General features: G+C 48.5%; 1 protein-coding gene across 4 annotated transcripts in view; it reads right to left on the bottom strand.

Moving 5' to 3' along the window:
* POU2F2 (POU class 2 homeobox 2) overlaps positions 1–22,955 on the bottom strand; it is a 102,891-nt gene that overhangs the window by 76,293 nt on the left and 3,643 nt on the right. For all 4 annotated transcript variants that reach the window (XM_078651337.1, XM_078651338.1, XM_078651341.1 and 1 more), the window contains exons 2-3: positions 3,264–3,335; positions 141–175 (exon numbers count right to left, since the gene is read on the bottom strand). In XM_078651337.1, coding sequence (XP_078507463.1) covers positions 141–175; positions 3,264–3,335 — 107 coding nt within the window. The remainder of the gene's footprint in view (positions 1–140; positions 176–3,263; positions 3,336–22,955) is intronic.

Here is a 22,955-nt window from a genome sequence, read left to right as displayed (position 1 = left end):
TCTTCTCCACCACACTCTGTCTAACACACTCCCCTTTCCACCTCATTCCCCATCTCTCACTTCACCTGCCCGGCTGCCCTGGGACTGATGGGGTGAGACAAAGGATGGATGGAATGAGTTGATGGGACCCATGGTCTCACCTGGTGGTTTGTATCCGGCCCATTCCGTTCTGAGTCTGGAAGAAAAGGTAGAAGAGGGTATTATTCATCAGAACAAGCTTGGCTACTGGTCAAACAGGGTCCGCCGCTGCCCCGCACCGCTGTCCAAGCATGTGTGTGGAGTCCTCAGTCTGTGCTGGAATCAGAAGCCCCCTCAATCCAACGTCAGTGGAGCTGGGCGCGGGGGTGTCTGGTAACAACGCCTTCAGTAGATCACAACGATTTTCACTGATCAGAAGTAGCTCTCTTTACAGGAAAGGGTAAGGACCCCTGGTCTAGACGGGTGGCAGGGAAGCCCAGATGTGGTCAGGTCTGTTCAGGTCTGGTCAGATCTGGTCAGGTGTTGTCAGGAGTGGTCAGGTGTGGTCAGGTGTGGTCAGGTGTGGTCAGGTCTGGTAAGGTATTGTCAGGTGTGGTCATGTCTGGTCAGGTCTGGTAAGGTATTGTCAGGAGTGGTCAGGTCTGGTCAGGTCTGGTCAGGAGTGGTCAGGAGTGGTCAGGTGTGGTCAGGTCTGGTCAGGTGTGGTCAGGTCTGGTCAGGTGTGGTCAGGTCTGGTCAGGTGTGGTCAGGTGTGGTCAGGTGTGGTCCGGTGTGGTCCGGTGTGGTCAGGTCTGGTCAGGTGTGGTCAGATGTGGTCAGGTCTGGTCAGGTGTGGTCAGGTGTGGTCAGATGTGGTCAGGTCTGGTCAGGAGTGGTCAGGAGTGGTCAGGTGTGGTCAGGTGTGGTCAGGAGTGGTCAGGTGTGGTCAGGTGTGGTCAGGAGTGGTCAGGTGTGGTCAGGTCTGGTCAGGTCTGGTCAGGTGTGGTCAGGTCTGGTCAGGAGTGGTCAGGTGTGGTCAGGTGTGGTCAGGTGTGGTCAGGTGTGGTCAGGTCTCGTCAGGTCTGGTCAGGTGTGGTCAGGTCTGTTCTGGTCTGGTCAGGTCTGGAGGTGGTGGCCTTGGCCAGAGGTGCCGCCAGTTCCCCCCTCAGTACGGTTGGCATATGTTGCCTCCTATCTGTGTCCGTGGGCTGTGTGGGTGGCACACACGTGGGCACTGACCATCAGCCAGCTGCAGAGACTTGAGGACAGTGAAAGACAGGACACTGCAGGGAGATGTTTTTGGGTTGGATTACGCTTTACTCAACCAGTATCGTTGAGGAGGGGTGGACGCGGATGAAGTGTAGAACCCTTCGTCCTCCACCGCGCCGCCAGTGCTTGGATGGGCACTGAATACAGTGATACCTGTTCCACAGGGTAGTGCAAACCCATACAGACTGTCCCCTCTCACTGCAAATGTGATGTCACTAGTGATGTACCATAATATTGTCATCATGTACCATACTGTGTTGTCTGCCAAGTAAATTCTCAGCAGTAGCGGCTCCTGGAGGGACTGCTGCATGGCGGTGGGGCGGGTAGGTTAGGGGCAGGGTGAGGGGTAGTAAACTACAGCATAAGGACAAACAAAGGTAAGTAAACAAATAAATAAAAAAATGTTGGTGCGCGCGCTGCATCGTATTTAGCGATGCGGCACGTGCAATGAAATTTATTTTATTTATTTATTTGTTTACTTACCTCCACTGTTATTGAAACTCTCACCCCTAAAACATCACTTTGTGTGCTGTTATTGAGATCCTCCCTAAAACATCTCTTTGTCTGCTGGTTTTGAAATTATCACCCCTAAAACATCTCTTTGTCTGCTGTTATTAAGGGGGACCCAACACACTGCTTTGTTTCTATTTTTTCTTGATAAACTAAAATTCCCTACCAAGCCTTACCATCAGATTAGAGGAAGACATTGCTAGCCCTGGCTCGCCCCTTGGTCCCCCAAGCACTGCCCTTGGTACCCTGATCCCAAGGTCATGAAGGCAGCACCAGGAAGAGGCATTGAAGAGGACCCTGTGATGAGCCATGTTTACCTCCTGCTGTGCTCTGGCTCCAGAGCCTCCCCTCTACAGATGTGAAGATGCAGATGTAGAAGACATAATGTGCGGAAAGGGCGGTCACGTGATGTCATTGTGGGTCATAGGATGTGGGATGTCACCGTGGGTCATGAAATGTGTGATGTCATTGTGGGTCATAGGATGTGGGATGTCACCGTGGGTCATGAAATGTGTGATGTCACTGTGGGTCATAGGATGTGTGATCTCACTATGAGTCATAGGATGTGTGATGTCACTGTGAGTTATAGGATTTGTGATGTCACTGTGGTTCATAGGATGTGTGATGTCCCTGTGGGTCATAGGATGTGTGAGGTCACTGGGTCATAGGATGTGTGATGTCACTGTGGGTCATAGGATGTGGGATGAAATTGTGGGTTATAGGATGTGTGGGGTCACTGTGGGTTATAGGATTTGTGGGGTCACTGTGGGTCATAGGATGTGTGATCTCACTGTGAGTCATAGGATGTGTGATGTCACTGTGGGTCATAGGATGTGTGATGTCACTGTGAGTCATAGGATTTGTGATGTCACTGTGAGTTATAGGATTTGCGATGTCACTGTAGTTCATAGGATGTGTGATGTCACTGTGGGTCATAGGATGTGTGAGGTGACTGGGTCATAGGATGTGTGAGGTCACTGTGGGTCACAAGATGTATGATGTAAATGTGAGTCACAGGTAAGCCTGGGAGGTAAATTCAGTTCCACTCCCGGAACTTGCCGAATTTGGGTAATTTTGCATTCTGCGGAGAACGCAGAAGTGCAAAAAATCCACGCTTCGCGGAATTTTTTGCTTGTTCGCGCTGTCAAAATGTGTGTTCATGAGATATTTCCCCTCTGAGCACGTAAACAGCGTTCGCGAACAGGAAAAAAACACCTCAAACGAGCGGATCAAGCAATTCCGCGTGTTTGTGGAACTCAGCGTGCTCGCGGAGATATTTCACTGTTTTGCCGAGCTTTGCGTAGGGCGACTGCGCAAATTCCACCCACCCCTACTCACAGGATGTGTAACGCCATTGTGGGTCACAGGATGTGTGATGCCACTGTGGGTCGTAGGAAATGTGATGTCACTTCTGCTATAACTAGCATTTTGTTGAATCAGCTGTCAGGAGACCCAGGTGTGCGTACAAAATGCCCAATAAGAGAGAGCGCATACCGGAAGAGCCCGCCCCCGGGGCAGTCACTCACCTGTGTGGCCCAGCGGGGAGTCTGCGTCTGACTGCACCTTCTCGGCCTCCCCCGGCTTCGACATTCTAATTTCTGCAGCAGAAGGGTTGGGATGGAGAGGGGAGGACACGCATGGGGGTGAGCATGTGAGACAAACGAAGGGAGGGAGAGACAGGTCGAAAGAGAGACATGAAGAGTGATGGCGACAGCGGGAGAGAGAGAGATAAGAGACTGGTTAACTTTTGTAGACATGCAGTGCGGGAACATACTTCAGACATCTGTATCATATGGAGGAATAAAAGGATCACAACTTTTATTCTGACAACAATGCAGAATATTGAGTTTAGTTCGAAACAAAATACAGGTATCGCGGAGGGACCAAAAAACTCTGCTGCGCGACATGGAATTCTGCAAGCGGTGGAGTGCATTAGGTCGCACAGTTTGCACAGATTTTTAGCACCGGGTGTTTGCCCCGCACTGTAAAATCCGATTGAACGTCACCACATGCAGCACAAGAGGGCGCAGCTTCTTTCTGCCACTCGAGTAGATGTTCTAGTTGAGCAGCAGCTTCCTCGACGCGAGCCGAAGGTTTCACACACGAGCGGTAGCAGCCGTGCGCGACCGTCCGCGTTTAGAAATCTCGCCAGGAGGTGGTCTGGAGTAAGATTTTCCTCGCTCTCATTCGCCATCTTAACGTGGGCGAGCAAGAGTGACGAGAAGCTCTGCGGAGTGAAGCAGAGTATTCAGAACAGTGCGCACTGTGCAGAGAGGAATAAATTTCACAAACTCCGCCAGCGGAACGGAATTTCACGCCCAAGCTTAGTATCAGCATTCTGTTGTATTTAACGTGGGGAACAACCTTTACAACGCAACTTTTACAAGGCAACATCATTACAACGCATGCAATTACAACGCAACCATTACAACGCATGACACTACAACGCACACCACTACAACGCATGTCATTACAACACAGTCATTACAACACATACCATTACAACGCATGACATTACCATCCAACACTTACCCTACTGTTGCACCCCCTGGAGTTAGAATAGTAATTTTTACCCCTACACTATCCAACACTTACCAAACATGCAATGTAATGTTATGCGTTGTAATGGTATGCATTGTAAAGGTATTATGCGTTGTAATGGAATGCGTTGTAAATGTAGTTTTTAAAATTTCGTTGTAATGGCATGCGTTGTAATGGAATACATTGTAATGGATGTTGCGTTGTAAAAAATGCGTTGTAAAGGTATGCGTTGTAAAAGTGTGCGTTGTAACATCATACATCCATTTAACGTCACACACAATAGCACCGCCTGTTATAGGATGAGATCAGACACCAAATCATACAAATACGTTTTCAGAGAGTATGGATTTTAGAGTAAAATTGTGATTTGACAGCGGAGCCTCTGTGCCTTTTATGTGAAATTCCTGTGGAAAAGTTGAGCTAAAAACACAATTTCTGTGCATATTTTGCCAGATATAATGCAGATTTTTATAGCACGAACTCAACCAGAAGGTATTGGAGTGCGTTACATGAGCACCGGTTACGTTACACAAGGACACATTCCGGCACGGGTAGATTAAGTGATTTGCCCAGAATCACACAATGTGGATGCGACCCCGAGGCTCGAACCTTGGTTTCCAGCACCCAAGTCGGCAATCTAGTCGGTGGACCACATCCTCTCCCCTAAATATGTATTCTTTCCAATTTCTACAGTATTTTACAAGGTATATTTTGCATGGAAATCTAATTAATAGAACTTCACCGCATGCACAACACAATGATGATGTCATAATTCAGTGTGACGACATGTAACGCATAGTATACATTTGTGATGTCAACAGCAGTAGTAAATGGTGTTCGATGGTGTCATGAGCAAACAACCTGTCACCCTGGAATATTATCAGCAATAAAATATAGCGCTCTTTGATTTTATCTGTAGCAGAACACAGTAATGTGTGATGTCATCAGTCATAAAACATAATGTGACGTCATGATGACATCAGGGGTGCAACAGGTTCTACGGAGATAACGATGGGCCACATTGGCTTGGGTATGGGAAGGCGCCTCTTGGGATAATGGAGCAGGCCTCTTGGAGCTATGAAAGATGCCCCATTGGATAAGGAAGATGTGTGATGGGGGTGAGTGTCTGAAAAGTTTCAACGCTCCGTCCATCATCCCCTTTGTGTTTGCTTTGATCGCTCTAAGTTGGCCGGGTATGCCAAGACGTGGGTTCCTTGCTCACTGTGTCACTGGATTCAAGCTCGCCCGGCTGATGAAGGGTGTAACCCAGAAACCGGTCCCAGGATGCTTGTTTCCGGTCCAGGGAAGGCATGGCTTGGCAGTTCGGGCTGGACTGTTCCCATGAGGCACAGGGTCCGACTGATTTGCATATGGCCATGTCTGAACTGGGGTGGCTGAGTGAGCTAAAGAACGGTGATGGATTAAACCCAGATCAGTTGACTGGGGCTGAATTTTTGATTTGCTCAAACACTCCGTCCATCATCCCCTTTGGTATCGCTTTGTTTGCCTTGAGTTGGCAGGGTATGCCCAGAAGTGGGTCCCTTGCTCACTGTGTCACTGGATTCAAGCTATCCTGGCTGATGAGGGGTGTGACCCTGAAACCGGTCCTCTGAAGCTTGTTTCCGGTCCAGGGAAGACATGGCTTGGCAGTTTGGGCTGGACTGTTCCCATGAGGCACAGGGTCAGACTGATTTGCATATGGCCATGTCTGAACTGGGGTGGTGAAGTGAGCTAAAGAATTATGATCGATTTAACCCAGATCTGTGACTGGTGGAGAGTGGCTGAAAAGTTTCAGCGCTCCGTCCATCATCTCCTTGTGTTTGCTTTCCTTGGGTAAGGAAGGCGCCTCTTGGGAGGACGGAGGAGGCCTCTAGGAGCTATGAAAGATGCCCCCTTGGGTAGGGGAGGGCGCCTCTGGTGCCAGCTGAAGAGGCCTCACAGACCGATGGTTTGCACCTACTGGTGGCCGTCAGTCTGTCTGCCTGATGGGACGATGGTAAATGCAGATGATTGGTGGAGGAGGCCTCCTGGAGTGAACTATGGCCCCTTCCCTTCGGGTTGGCGTGAGTTGACGCAAGAGGTGTTGACTAGTCAGGGCAGTTTACCCCACCGGATTGCCCTATCTCATGCCCCCCCCCCCGCGCCTCCACCCCCCCCCCCCCCCCCCCCTGGTGATGAGAGGTGTCTCCTGGGGGCGGTTTCACCCTCTCTTCACAGGTGCTGACACCAGCAACACACCCGAGAAAGCGCGGCCTGGAAAGAGTGACGGGTGACACCACGCCCCACACGCCCACACGCGTGCACCAGCCCCAGATGAGCCGGGGCAGGCTGCCCTCCAGCCCACCTGGCTGTGACTACCACTTCCGCTTCCGGGAGCCTCCCTGGGCCCTTCCTCCACGTGGCTGGAAGAGTAGGACATGTGCTCTGGCGGTTGTGGGCGCATCCGCTTGAGAGGTGTCCAGAACAAACCAGGAAAGAAACCGAACCACAGGGACAAACAACTGAGAGAAACAGGGGCGCCCAAACGGAAGCAAAACACCCCCGGCGAGGTGGCAGGTCCAAGAAGGGCAGAGGATAAAAAAACTGAGCAAAAACGAGAGGACTACATAAACAAAACTGAAGCAAACACCAAAGACAGAAATAAACAAACCGTCAAAAAAACTAACACGTAAAGAACGAACAAAAAAACAGTAATATTCATGCACAGGGGTGAGACAATCAAGACACAAAGATGTAACGAAAATCTACACAACCATTGACACACACCAGAAGTAAAACTACCCCGAAGGCACAAAATAAAACGTTTAAATAATCAAGAACAAATCCCAGCACAGATAAACATGTATGTGCTGAGTCTCACATTAAAAACATGTGCAGAGGAACATAAGAACTAAAGAAGCACCCACGGGTACAACAAAAACAACCATCTATGGAGGGACAGCACGTGCATGCTGTCACAAAGGCACAGCAGGAATAAACACAGAAAGCAGAGGCACAACAGACATTCACCGAGCACTCTTACAGGGCAGACACACGAGCATACAGGAAAACAGCTCATATGAGCAAGAACGGGGGCAGGATTGAAACATGCAAATGTGGAAACATGGAAGCAGGGCTGCGGCAGACAAACACACAGCACAAAACAGAAATCAACACGCAGGGAAATGCAACAGAAATGAACAAATGCGGAAACACGGCAGAAATAGACACACGGCACAAAGAGACACACAGACACACGGCAGAAATAGACACACAGACACACGGCACAAAGACACACACAGACACACGGCAGAAATAGACACACAGACACAGGGCAGAAATAGACACACAGACGCACGACAGAAACAGGCACACCGACACATGGCTGAAATAGACACACAGACACACGGCAGAAATAGACACACAGACACACGACAGAAACAGGCACACCGACACATGGCTGAAATAGACACACAGACACACGGCAGAAAGAGACACACAGACACACGGCACAAAGACACACAGACACATGGCAGAAATAGACACACAGACACACGGCAGAAATCAACACGCAGGGAAATGCAACAGAAATGAACAAATGCGGAAACAAGGCAGAAATAGACACACAGACACACGGCAGAAATAGGCAGATAGACACACGGCAGAAATAGGCACACAGACACACGGCAGAAACAGGCACACAGACACACGGCAGAAATAGACACACAGGCACACGGCAGAAATAGGCAGATAGACACACGGCAGAAATAGGCACACAGACACACGGCAGAAACAGGCACACAGACACACGGCAGAAATCAACAAGCGCAGAGGCCGTGGAAACACTGCAGAGGCAGGGCCTTGGTAACTATTTCCTGAAGCATGCACGTGCACCATTGCCTTCCATCCACACGGCCACCCCACAGAACATGTGATTGGTGCTGGTGTGAGTCTAATGTAGTGAGGGTACACATTGTTGCTCGCCCACCCCACTACACAAGCATACAGAAACCAGCATGCAGAAAGACACAGGGGAGAGTAATCATACATGAAAACATACGCTGGCATCCATCATATCGGCATGCAGTTACACACATGTACACACACACACGCACCCCCAAACATACACTCACACACACCCACAAACACACTTAACTAAAGATGTAGCCACAATGACACACAGACACATACACACATGCACACGTAGACACAGGCACACTCAGATTCCAAGACTGAAACACATGCGCCCACACAACCGTGGAGAACTACAAACAGACATAATGCACTCACACACACACCATCACACATGCACACATAGACACAGGCACACTCAGATTCCAAGACTGACACACATGCACCTACACAACCGTGGACAACTACAAACAGACATAATGCACTCACACACACACCATCACACATGCACACATAGACACAGGCACACTCAGATTCCAAGACTGACACACATGCGCCCACACAACCGTGGACAACTACAAACAGACATAATGGTCTCACACACACACACACAACATCACACATTCACATGTAGACACAGGCACGCTCAGATTCTAAGACTGACACACATGCGCCCACACAACCGTGGACAACTACAAACAGACATAATGCACTTACACACACACACCATCACACATGCACATATAAACACAGGCACACTCAGATTCCAAGACTGACACACATGCACCTACACAACCATAGACAACTACAAACAGACATAATGGTCTCACACACACACACACAACATCACACATTCACATGAAGACACAGGCACGCTCAGATTCCAAGACTGACACACATGCGCCCACACAACCGTGGACAACTACAAACAGACATAATGCAAACGCACACAACAGCACACATGAAAACTAAGGGTGGGCGTAGTTGGCGGAGTGCCACTACCCAGAATACTGCAGAGTTGAAGAAAAACTCAGTGAAACTCCTCCGTCTCATCCCAATTAATAAAACAGAAACCTCGCATACTTTTGGTAAAACAACAAGTAACCGGGTCCTGATTCACAGAACTAATCTGAGACAAAATCCTAAACGTACTACTTTTGGTATTCACAGACCGCATTTAGTAGTAGTAAATACCAAAAGTAGTAAGTTTAACCAAAAGTAGTAAGTGCATTCTGTGATTACAAAAAGTAGTATATTTAACCAAAAGTAGTAAGTGCATTGTGTGAATACCAAAAGTAGTAAGTTTAACCAAAAGTAGTAAGTACATTCTGCGAATACTAAAAGTAGTAAGTTTAACCAAAAATAGTAAGTGCATTCTGTGATTACAAAAAGTAGTATATTTAACCAAAAGTAGTAAGTGCCTTCTGTGAATACCAAAAGTAGTAAGTTTAACCAAAAGTCGTAAGTTTAACCAAAAGTAGTAAGTGCATTGTGTGAATACCAAAAGTAGTAAGTTTAACCAAAAGTAGTAAGTGCATTCTGTGAATGCCAAAAGTAGTAAGTGCCTTCTGTGAATACCAAAAGTAGTAAGTTTAACCAAAAGTTGTAAGTTTAACCAAAAGTAGTAAGTGCATTGTGTGAATACCAAAAGTAGTAAGTTTAACCAAAAGTAGTAAGTGCATTCTGTGAATACCAAAAGTAGTAAGTTTAACCAAAAGTAGTAAGTGCATTCTGTGAATACTAAAAGTAGTAAGTTCAACCAAAAGTCGTAAGTTTAACCAAAAGTAGTAAGTGCATTGTGTGAATACCAAAAGTAGTAAGTTTAACCAAAAGTAGTAAGTGCATTCTGTGAATGCCAAAAGTAGTAAGTGCCTTCTGTGAATACCAAAAGTAGTAAGTTTAACCAAAAGTTGTAAGTTTAACCAAAAGTAGTAAGTTTAACCAAAAGTAGTAAGTGCATTGTGTGAATACCAAAAGTAGTAAGTTTAACCAAAAGTAGTAAGTGCATTCTGTGAATACCAAAAGTAGTAAGTTTAACCAAAAGTAGTAAGTGCATTCTGTGAATACTAAAAGTAGTAAGTTTAACCAAAAGTATTAAGTGCCTTCTGTGAATTCCAAAAGTAGTAAGTTTAGGATGTTGTCTCAGATTAGTTCTGTGAATCGGGCCCTCTATCTTTACTTTCTAAAATGCATATCATCATCTCACAAAAGTGAAAATTAAAATATAGCAAGCAGCGAGAGAGGTGATGATTTTGGGGTACCCCCTAACCTAGGGAGAGAACCAAGCAGGTGCCTTGAACACAACGAGCACATCATGCTGAAATGATTCGATGGTGGTCCCATCCTCCTAGGACCACCCCAAGCACAGTTATGGGCAAAATTACAATCCCAACCAAAGGCCCTGCAAAGCATTATGGGACGAGATTCTAGAGTGCAGTGAATATTATAGTATCCAATATCAAAACATTCCGCAAGCGCCAGTGGCTTTCCCGGCTCAGCTGAGAGCTAATAAGATAATATGCAAGGACGCCCTAAGTGCACAAACAGCTCTATTGGTGAGGAGACGTCTTGGAGGAAGTAGAGGCCCTCGGGTCAGAAGCAGGTTTAGATGACTCAAGGTTTCGAAGTCCCGGGGAGTCTGTAGATGGGTGAGGGGATCAAGGAAAAACGGGGGTCCAGAAGCATGAGTAGATCAAGGGCATTAGGGGGTCTAGGACACCATGAGGGTCTATGGCACAAGAAGGCCCGTGGAGCACAAACATGACGTAAGGCCACGAGGAGCATAGAGCCAGCAGGACATCCTATGAGTACGAGCATAAGGAGGTCCTGGGGGTGGACAGGGCCAAATGGATATACCAACATTCCTGTGGAACCTTGGCGGCATCAAGGTCAGCATGAGGTCAGGGGGATACGGAGGAGAGTTTCCCAGAGCCTCAAACAGGTGCAGGGGTGCAAGGAAGCTTTTGGTGCAGATTTCAGACACAGAGTATCTATTAATCCATGATTTCCCCTGACACCATTGAGAAACTTGGTTAAAAGCATCACGGCTATCTCCATGCACAACTCATTTGCATAATCAGACCTCATTTGCAGATTTTTGTGAATCAGCATAGATTGCCTGAGCACACTGCGGCCGTCATTTATGGGATTTTGGCTTAGGTCAGCACAGAACATCTCCTTGCTGCTCTATGCCAAAGTGAAAGAGCAGGAATGCACAGTATTTTTGCAGTATGGTGACTTTTCTGTGCTTTCCTCCCGCGCTGGCACCGTTTTTGCAGCCCAGCTCCAACGTAGGAACCCTTGCACCATGGCGCAAGGGTGCCTCCGTTGCATCTAGGGTTGTTTTGTTCAGGAAGGGGCACCTTCCTGCATAGAAACAATCCTAACAGATGTTTTCCTTGTTATCACATCTGGTAATTCTCAGATGTGATAAAGTCTGCATCTCTAGACACATTTTGACAGGTTAAACCTGCTGGATTTTAGCAGGGGACTCTTGGGACAAAACATGCGAAAAGAGCAATTCTGACCCCTCAGCTCTTCGATTTCATTAGGTACAATAAATACGGAATACTATTCTGGCCCCTATGTATTCATTCTACAGCAATACTGTGCCATGCAGATAATGCCCACTAGAAATGTGCAATAAGAAATATTCTTCCCATAACAACTGTGCTGTAGAATCAATTCCCATAAGGAAAATAATGCCCTCAGGGAAAGGTGAGCCATGCATAAAGACATACATGAAATACTGTGCTACAAGTGGAGTGGTGTGGCTCACTGGTTAGAGGCGGCAGACCCAGAAGCAGAGAACGGCCCGGGACCAGGGTTCTATTCCCGACGCGGCAGGGTCGTGGACCAGGGTCAGCGGACTCGATAATTCTCGCCTCGGTGCCTACTCTAACCAGGGATCACGCTCGGCAACTCTGGGCATTAGCTTGCCTCATCTCTACAACGGCCCCCCACAGACGCCGGGGATGCCTGGTTTCACCTTGGAGATACCCAGTAGGGACCATCTCACAGGGAAAGCCAGGACGGGTTCCCCAGCGGTCTACAGCGCCACGACGCCTCAGGGCAGCAGTGCGCTTTACAAGACACATACATTTACATACATTTACAAGAAATAATGCTAACCAAGAATACTGTACCATGAAAATAAAGCCCATTAGAAATGTGCAGTGACAAACATTCCCACCCTAACAGCTGTGCTGTGGAGAATAATCTCAATACGGAAAAAATGTCCACAGAAAAAGCTGTGCCATGAAAAAAGGCACACAAGAAATACTGTGCTATATCAAATATTGTTCACCGAGAATACAGTGCCATGAGAAATGGTGATCATTACAAGTACTGTGCACACTGAAACACTACCCATCAAGAAAGGCTTCTTTGGGAAAGCCACTGGGGTGCTCTACAATGAGAAATGCATCCCTATTAGAAATAGAGAGCCCAGTCAGAGTGTGCCCCTGAAAAACACTGTGCCCTGTGAAATTAAGCGTGTTACTAATACTAAACCATGGCAGTGATGACCTTCCAGAATATGTACGGTTAAAATCTCTAGAAACTTTGCTTTATGAGAAATAACTTCAGTAAGCTTAAGGTTCATACAGTATTCCAGAACAGTATTTGTTAGAGATAATAAGAACAGAATTTTGAGCTGCTTAATATTTCAAAGCTAATTGCGGCTAAACTGATCAACTTAATTTCTAATCTATTAAGCGTTCACCGAAAAGAGTGCTCAATTATTAGTGTAACAAAACTGAATAAAAATGTAGAGTGGACAACACTAAAAACAAAGAAGTCATATGGGAGAAATTTGATTACCAAAGTCTTAATACCGGTCGTCTAGTGGATTTAGCTTCACCAAAAACCATATGTAACAAGACTCAACCCTGCAGACAGTGAAAACACTGGGCCCGATTCACAAAAGTAATCTGAGACAAAATCCTAATTTTACGACTTTCGGTATTCACAAAAGGCATTTAGGAGTAGTAAAGTTAGGATTTTGTCTTAGTTAAACCTAAGTTATGGTCTTAAGTTAAACTTAAGACCAAAACTTAAGTTTAACTGAGATAAAATCCTAACTTTAGGGCTTTCGGTATTCACAAAGGGCATTTAGGAGTAATAACTTTAGGATGTTTTCTCAGCTAAACTTAAGTTTTACTTAAGTTAAACTTAAGTCCAAAACGTAAGTTTAACTGAGACAAAATGGTGGCCCCGAATGGACACTGCTTGTTAGTTCTATTGTTAGCACTGGCCCGGCTCGGCAGTCCATATCTTCTGGAGTCTGTTCACTAGTTCCATAGGGGGCCGGAGAGAGGGTAAAGAATGAATGAAGGATGGCTCGAGAGACGGTGTGAGAGAGACGTAAGGGAGAGACAGCAGTGTGCGAGAGACAGCAGGAGAGAGGGGAAAGAATGAATGAAGGACGGCTCGAGAGAGACGGTGTGGGAGAGACAGCAGGAGAGAGGGGAAGGAATGAATGAAGGACGGTGCGAGAGACGGTGTGGGAGAGACGGTGTGCGAGAGACGGCAGGAGGGAGGGGAAAGAATGAATGAAGGACGGCTCGAGAGACGGTGTGGGAGAGACGGTGTGGGAGAGACGGTGTGGGAGAGACGGTGTGGGAGAGACGGTGTGCGAGAGACGGCAGGAGAGAGGGGAAAGAATGAATGAAGGACGGCGTGAGAGACGGTGTGGGAGAGACGGTGTGGGAGAGACGGTGCAGGAGAGACGATGTGGGAGAGACAGCAGGAGAGAGGGGAAAGAATGAATGAAGGACGGCTCGAGAGACGGTGTGGGAGAGACGGCAGGAGAGAGGGGAAGGAATGAATGAAGGACGGCTCGAGAGACGTGTGAGAGAGACGGTGTGGGAGAGACGGTGTGGGAGAGACGGTGTGGGAGAGACGGCAGGAGAGAGGGGAAGGAATGAATGAAGGACGGCGTGAGAGACGGTGTGAGAGAGACGGTGTGGGAGAGACGGTGTGGGAGAGACGGTGTGCGAGAGACGGCAGGAGAGAGGGGAAAGAATGAATGAAGGACGGCGTGAGAGACGGTGTGGGAGAGACGATGTGGGAGAGACGGCAGGAGAGAGGGGAAGGAATGAATGAAGGACGGCTCGAGAGACGGTGTGAGAGAGACGGTGTGGGAGAGACGGTGTGAGAGAGACGGTGTGGGAGAGACAGCAGGAGAGAGGGGAAGGAATGAATGAAGGACGGCGTGAGAGACGGTGTGAGAGAGACGGTGTGGGAGAGACGGTGTGGGAGAGACGGTGTGCGAGAGACGGCAGGAGAGAGGGGAAAGAATGAATGAAGGACGGCGTGAGAGACGGTGTGGGAGAGACGGTGCAGGAGAGACGATGTGGGAGAGACAGCAGGAGAGAGGGGAAAGAATGAATGAAGTACGGCGTGAGAGACGGTGTGGGAGAGACGGTGTGGGAGAGACGGTGTGGGAGAGACGGTGTGCGAGAGACAGCAGGAGGGAGGGGAAAGAATGAATGAAGGACGGCTCGAGAGACGGTGTGGGAGAGACGGTGTGGGAGAGACGGTGTGGGAGAGACGGTGTGGGAGAGACGGTGTGCGAGAGACGGCAGGAGGGAGGGGAAAGAATGAATGAAGGACGGCTCGAGAGACGGTGTGGGAGAGACGGTGTGGGAGAGACGGTGTGGGAGAGACGGTGTGGGAGAGACGGTGTGCGAGAGACGGCAGGAGGGAGGGGAAAGAATGAATGAGGGACGGCTTGATAGGGAGACCGAGAGACGGTGTGGGAAAGACAGCAGTGTGGGAGAGGCAGGAAGTGTGGCTGTGGTGTTAGAGGCGCTATACTGCTGCGCTGTTGAGACTTCCGTGCAGCCCGAGATGCTCCCTCTAGTGGTGGGTGTGTGGTGCTGCGGAAAGAGAGGTGCTGTTTTGGCTTTAGTGCTGCTCCTGGCGTGGTGCTGCTTCAGGGAGCTGTACTGTGCTAGCAGTGCTGCTGGTCTGCTAACTAGGATGGCATGCTGAGTCTGCTGTGCAGGTTCTGTGCAGCTCAGTGTGCTGTGCTGCGGAGGGTGCTGTGCTGGTAGGGGTGAGCTGCTGTGGGCTGTGCTGCATAGAGGATGCCCCTGCGGCGTGCTGGGTCCAGGACTCTCATGCTGCTTGGGTGCTGTGCTGCTAGGGGCTGAGCTGGTAGGCGATGAGCTGCTATGGGCTGTGCTGCTGACGGTGCTCTGCTGGCAGGGGATGAGCTGCTGTGGGCTGTGCTGCGGGGGGGGATGCCCCTGTGGGGTGCTGGGCTCATATGGCTCTTGTGCTGCTATGGACTGCGCTGCTGAGGGTGCTCTGCTGGTAGGGGTGAGCTGCTATGGGCTGTGCTGCAGAGAGGATGCTCCTGCGGCGTGCTAGATTCAAGACTCTCCTGCTGCTTGGGTACTGTGCTGCTGAGGGTGCTCTGCTGATAGGCGATGAGCTGCTATGGGCTGTGCTGCTGAGGGTGCTCTGCTGGTAGGGGGTGAGCTGCTCTGGGCTGTGCTGCGGAGGGGATGCCCCTGTGGGGTGCTGGGCTCGTATGGCTCTTGTGCTGCTTGGGTGCGGTGCTTCTGGGTGGACTCAGCTGCTAAGGGTGCTGCCCATCCGGGCAGAGGTGGGAGCAGGGGCACTGGAACTAGGGGTGCAGCAGGCACCGCACCACCCCAGCAGCACAGGCAGGTCAGGATAATAATGAAAACAATGAACCCGTTCACTCAGTGTCCTCATAGCAGCATCAGCTGCTTGTCCACGGCAGTGATGGGTTGGTGGTAATTAAGGGCCCCCAAAGCACACCTGCTGCCCTTGTTTCTCTAACTTGACCCTGCGTGGCCCCCGAGGCCCGGCAGTGGTGAAGGGATGGGTCAGGGCTAACCATGGGCGTAGTTCTCATAGGAGCAGTACGCGTAACTACGCAAAGTGCACTTCGCACTACGCGAGCTACGCGTAGCTACGTAAACTGCGTAGTGCACTGTGCAAAATGCTGTTCGCACTGATTGCACAGTGCCGGATGCTTGTCCGCACTGTGCAATCAGTGCAAACCGCATCTTGCACAGTGCAAGCGGTCGTTTTCTGCCGCTCAAGTAGATATTTCTTCTCGAGCGGCAGCTTTCTCAATGCGGACTGGTAGTTTCTCATCGTGAGCGGTCGCGAGCATACGCAACCACTCACAATGAGAAACCTGACTTCCCAGCATTGAGAATCTCGCCGGGAGGTTTATTTTCCACGCTCATGATTGGCAACTTGATGTTGCTGATCGCAAACAACGAAAAAAGTCTCGCCGGGATGTCACTTGCCGTTGAGGACCGCGAGCAAGCAAAAAATGACTGCTGCACTACGCTATACTACGCTACGCGTGTTTGTACTGTGCTACGTGCAATTTGGGTTGTGCGTAGTAGCGCAAACTTCGCAAACTACGCGAGCGTAGTGTAGTGCTTTGCCCAGGATTAGTCAGGGCTTTAAGTGGGATGAAAAAACTGTGGGGTCTCTCAAATGGGCGTGGTGAATGTAATTATGGGCGTGGCTTAAAAACATTTATGCTAAAAATCTGTGCTCAGCATAGTGTGCCGCCCGACTTGTATTTTGCTGTTCCTGTCATTGCATTCAGATATGTGACACAACAAGTAACATCATACTTACAAGTCAGGACTGTTGGCTTTGTTATTGGTTACTAGTCGCATGAGATAAATAAGCAGCAACTGTGGCTTGTTGTATATAATATTGAAAAAGCTTCCACTTAAAGCCCTGGTGACATCACGACAATGTCGCTGCTCCTGAGTTTCAAGAAGAGAAGGGAAATCCAGAGAGAAAATGACTCTAAATGATTTCCCTTTCTCTGCCACGCTCACCACGCACACATGATATACCCGCTGTCACTGCAGGACCGCCTGTGCCGGGGCACAGAACAGAGCCCGATAGAGGCCCCCTTTAAAAAACTGCTGGTACTCAGACCCGGTGAGACCCGGCCCACTTAAAGCCGTGGGACGGGTGTCTCTCAAGTGATCAGACCCTTTCCTCAAATCACTGCTTCAGAGTAATTCCATAAAAAAAAAGGAGTCAGGGTGGTGGGGGAGGCTAAAAAAATGCACGCATTAGTTTACACTAGTGAAACACACCTGAAAACAAGTGAGGCCACTTCTACTGAGGTCTCCTGCCCCGCTCAGTATGTGCATACGTTAATGGGCCGGCCAGCGAGACCAAGGGAGTGATACCTCTGCCTGTTGCTAAACCGGGGTGGGGGACCGGCGGTGTTGGTGTGTGTGTGTGTGTGGGGGGGGGTATTGAGCGCCCAACTGCCTGCAGAAAGGCCACTCAGCCACCCACTGGGCCGCTGGCTGTATTCTGAAAATAGAGACACGGCCCAAATCGGCCCCAGACTGCTCAAAAAAGCAGCCCACAGCAGGAACTCAGACACCGGCCCCTCGGGCATTGCCCGAGTGCCCGCGTTACCAATCCGAGGCTGGTAGCAGCATACTGACAATAAGTCGGGTCTATTGGCTTTGTCAATGGTTGTTAGCTGCAAATGATAAATAAGCAGCAACTATGGCTTGTATACAATATTGAAAAAGCTTCTACTTAAGCCCTGGTGACACCAGACAATGTCGCTGCTCCTGAGTTTCAAAAAGAGAAGGGAAATCCAGAGAGAAAATGACTTTTTAAACTGTTTCCCTTCCCCTACAAGGCTCACCTGGCATGACGTCATGATGTAACTACTCCACTAGTGAGAAGTGAGCAGCGTGAGGGCATGCACATCCATGTGCCTGCGGTCACTGCACGGGCCGCCTGTGCCAGGGCACAAAACTGAGCCCGGTAGAGACCCATTTCGAGGCCCCTTTAAAAAACTGCTGGTGCTCAGACCCGGTGAGACCCGGCCCACTTAAAGCCCTGGATGCACGGGAGGTGGGGGCCTGGCTTGGCTGCACGCGGTACAGTTGCACCAGTATCCGTGTGCCCCCCTCCGGTGCGGTGTTGGGGGGCCTGGCCTGCAGCTGGGGGGTGCAGTCGAGCGTGCCCGCTGCTGGTTTCACTTCTCCAATCCGCTTCCCCTCTCAGATCGGAGCTGATAGTGCGCGGCGTTTACCGACAGCACCCTAAAAATAGCCGCCCCGATAAGAGAGAAATGCACTCTGGGAAAAGGCCTGTTCCGTAGAGCTCCCCCCCCCCCAGACGGGTGCACAGGGCACCCCCACATGGGACCGGGGCCAGGCCACTGCGGGTGCTGCTTCCCGGACCCCCTGGGTGGGTCTGTGCACATGGGGCCCGGAAGAGAGAGCATCAGAGAGTAACAGGACCGGGGAGTAACAGGACCAGAGAGTAACAGGACCAGAGAGTAACAGGACCAAAGAGTAACAGGACCAGAGAGTAACAGAACCAGGGAGTAACAGAACCAGAGAGTAACAGGACCAAAGAGTAACAGGACCAGAGAGTAACAGGACCAAAGAGTAACAGGACCAGAGAGTAACAGAACCAGGGAGTAACAGGACCAGAGAGTAACAGGACCAAAGAGTAACAGGACCAGAGAGTAACAGGACCAAAGAGTAACAGGACCAGAGAGTAACAGAACCAGGGAGTAACAGGACCAGAGAGTAACAGGACCGGGAGTAACAGGACCAGAGAGTAACAGGGCCAGAGAGTAACAGGACCAGAGAGTAACAGGACCTGGAGTAACAGGACCAGAGAGTAACAGAACCAGAGAGTAACAGGACCAGAGAGTAACAGAACCAGAGAGTAACAGGACCAGAGAGTGACAGAACCAGAGAGTAACAGGACCAGAGAGTAACAGGACCAGAGAGTGACAGGAACAGAGAGTAACAGAACCAGAGAGTAACAGAACCAGGGAGTAACAGGACCAGAGAGTAACAGGAGCGGGGAGAAACAGGACCAGAAAGTAACAGGACCAGAGAGTAACAGAACCAGAGAGTAACAGGACCAGGGAGTAACAGGAGCAAAATGTAACAGGAGCGGGGAGTAACAGAGCCAGAGAGTGACAGGACCATAGAGTAGCAGGACCAGAGAGTAACAGAACCAGAGAGTGACAGGACCAGGGAGTAACAGAGCCAGAGAGTAACAGGACCAGAGAGTAACAGAGCCAGAGAGTGACAGGACCAGGGAGTAACAGAGCCAGAGAGTAACAGGACCAAAGAGTAACAGGAGCAGGGAGTAACAGGACCAGAGAGTAACAGGACCAGAGAGTAACAGGACCGGGGAGTAACAGAACCAGGGAGTAACAGGACCAGAGAGTAACAGAGCCAGAGAGTAACAGGACCAGGGAGTAACAGAGCCAGAGAGTGACAGGACCAGGGAGTAACAGAGCCAGAGAGTAACAGGACCAGAGAGTAACAGAGCCAGAGAGTAACAGGACCAGGGAGTAACAGAGCCAGAGAGTGACAGGACCAGAGAGTAGCAGGACCAGAGAGTAGCAGGACCAGAGAGTAACAGGAACAGAGAGTGACAGGAACAGAGAGTAACAGAACCAGAGAGTAACAGAACCAGAGAGTAACAGTACCAGGGAGTAACAGGACCAGAGAGTAACAGGACCAGGGAGTAACAGGAGCAAAAAGTAACAGGAGCGGGGAGTAACAGAACCAGAGAGTAACAGGACCTGAGAGTAACAGGACCGGGGAGTAACAGAGCCAGAGAGTGACAGGACCAGAGAGTAACAGGACCGGGAGTAACAGGACCGGGGAGTAACAGAGCCAGAGAGTGACAGGACCAGAGAGTAGCAGGACCAGAGAGTAACAGAGCCAGAAAGTAACAGGACCGGAGAGTAACAGGACCGGAGAGTAACAGAACCAGAGAGTGACAGGACCAGGGAGTAACAGAGCCAGAGAGTAACAGGACCAGAGAGTAGCAGGACCAGAGAGTAACAGGAGCGGGGAGTAACAGGAACAGAGAGTAACAGGACCAGAGAATGACAGAACCAGAGAGTAACATGGCCAGAGAGTGACAGGACCAGAGAGTAGCAGGACCAGAGAGTAGCAAGACCAGAGAGTAGCAGGACCAGAGAGTAACAGAGCCAGAGAGTAACAGGGCCAGATAGTAACAGGACCAGAGAGTAGCAGGACCAGAGAGTAACAGCACCAGAGAATAACAAGACTAGATGGTGGTTGGACAACATATGAAGAGTGACAGAGTTACAGCACCAGAACGTAACATCACTGGAGAACCATGCAACCACAGACATGTGTGGAGTGGTGTGGCTCACTAGTTAGAGGCGGCAGACCCGAGAGCAGAGAACGGTCTGGGACCAGGGTTCGATTCCCGACGCGGCAGGGTCTTGGACCAGGATCAGCGGACTTGATAATTCTCGCCTCGGTGCCTACTCTGATCACACTCGGCAACTCACACTCGGCAACTCTGGGCATTAAGCTTGCCTCATCGCCACAACGGCCCCTCACAAAGGCCGGGGATGCCTGGTTTCACCTTGGAGACCCCCAGGAGGGACTATCTCACAGGGAAAGCCAGGACGGGTTCCCCAGCGGTCTATAGCGCTACGAGGCCTGCGGTGTGGGTAGCAGTGCGCTTTACAAGACACACACAGTTTACAATGTGTATAACGGTACTGCTCACACATGTGTGTTAATAGTTTAACTGTGTGTTACGGGAATGCTCACACTTGTGTGTTAATAGTGTAAATGTGTGTTACGGTACTGCTCACACGTGTGTTAATAGCTTAAATGTTTGTTACGGTACTGCTCATACTAGTGTGTTAATAGCTTAAATGTTTGTTACGGTACTGCTCACACTTGTGTGTTAATAGTTTAAATGTGTGTTACGGTACTGCTCACACTTGTGTGTTAATAGCTTAAATGTTTGTTACGGTACTGCTCACACTTGTGTGTTAATAGTGTAAATGTGTGTTACGGTACTGCTCACACGTGTGTTAATAGCTTAAATGTTTGTTACGGTACTGCTCATACTAGTGTGTTAATAGCTTAAATGTTTGTTACGGTACTGCTCACACTTGTGTGTTAATAGTTTAAATGTGTGTTACGGTACTGCTCACACTTGTGTGTTAATAGCTTAAATGTTTGTTACGGTACTGCTCACACTTGTGTGTTAATAGTGTAAATGTGTGTTACGGTACTGCTCACACTGCCCCCGGTACATAATCCCAGTGGCCCTGTCGGTACCACACAGCATTGGCAGCAAAAATACAAGTGTGAGCAAACACTGCACGTCAGTTGTGTGCAGTGACACACCTAACAAGTGACGCCAACACACAAGCTTGAGCCATACCGTGCAATATATGATGCAATATCAGCATTTGTGAGCGTTATCTAAATCTACGCCCAGTGCCAGTATGCTCCCCGCCTATACAAATAATATATACATTCATACATAACTTCAACAACTACCACATAGCAAGTGTGAGGTATAGAACGAGCCCCCCAAAATGGCTTATTTTCACACTTCATGTATGAGAAACTATTGCATAAATGTAAGCAGCACAGGGAAATAACTGTATCTTTGACTACATAACACGTGTGAGCAGTACCATAGCACACATTTAAACCATTAACAAAAAAGTGTGAGCAGTACCATAACACACATTTAAACTATTAACACACAAGTGTGAGCATTACAGTAACACACATATAAACTATTAACACACAAGTGTGAGCAGTAACATAACACACATTTAAACGAGTAACACACGTGTGAGCAGTACCGTAACACATATATAAACGATTAACACACAAATGTGAGCAGTAACATAACACACATTTAAACTATTAACACAAGTGTGAGCAGTACCGTAACACACACATAAACTATTAACACACTAGTGTGAGCAGTACCATAACACACATTTAAACTATTAACACACAAGTGTGAGCAGTACCATAACACACATATAAACTATTAACACACAAGTGTGAGCAGTACCATAACACACATTTAAACTATTAACACACAAGTGTGAGCAGTACCGTAACACACATTTAAACTATTAACACACAAGTGTGAGCAGTACCGTAACACACATATAAACTATTAGCACACAAGTGTGAGCAGTACCATAACACACATTTAAACTATTAACACACAAGTGTGAGCAGTACCATAACACACATTTAAACTATTAACACACAAGTGTGAGCAGTACCATAACACACATATAAACTATTAACACACAAGTGTGAGCAGTACCGTAACACACATATAAAGTATTAACACACGAGTGTGAGCAGTACCATAACACACATTTAAACTATTAGCACACAAGTGTGAGCAGTACCATAACACACATATAAAGTTTTAACACACAAGTGTGAGCAGTACCATAACACACATTTAAACTAATAACACACAAGTGTGAGCAGTACCATAACACACATATAAAGTATTAACACACAAGTGTGAGCAGTACCATACCACACATTTAAACTATTAACGCACAACTGTGAGCATTTCCGTAAATAAACATAAGCTATTAAAATGCAAATATCTGACAACCTATCCACCACTCAAATTAGTTTCATATTTCGCTATACTAATTCACCATTAATCCTTTATGGGTTCTGGAGCATCGTTGCGGAAAAAGCACCTTGACACCACGTCAGGTGTAGTAAGCGCTATATAAATGCAATTACAATACAATACAACTCAATTAACAAACAAGTGTCAGATGGTACCACAACGTAAACATAAGATGTTAACACACAAGTGTGAGATAGCGCCATAGCATAAACATAAGATATTAACTCACGTGTCTGAGCTGGTACCATAGCATAAACATAAGATATTAATACAGGTGTGCAAGCTAGTTCCATAGCATAAACATA

Source organism: Lissotriton helveticus, chromosome 7 (assembly GCF_964261635.1).
Source record: "Lissotriton helveticus chromosome 7, aLisHel1.1, whole genome shotgun sequence".
NCBI lineage: Eukaryota > Metazoa > Chordata > Amphibia > Caudata > Salamandridae > Lissotriton > Lissotriton helveticus.
This window is presented reverse-complemented; position numbering and strand designations above follow the sequence as displayed.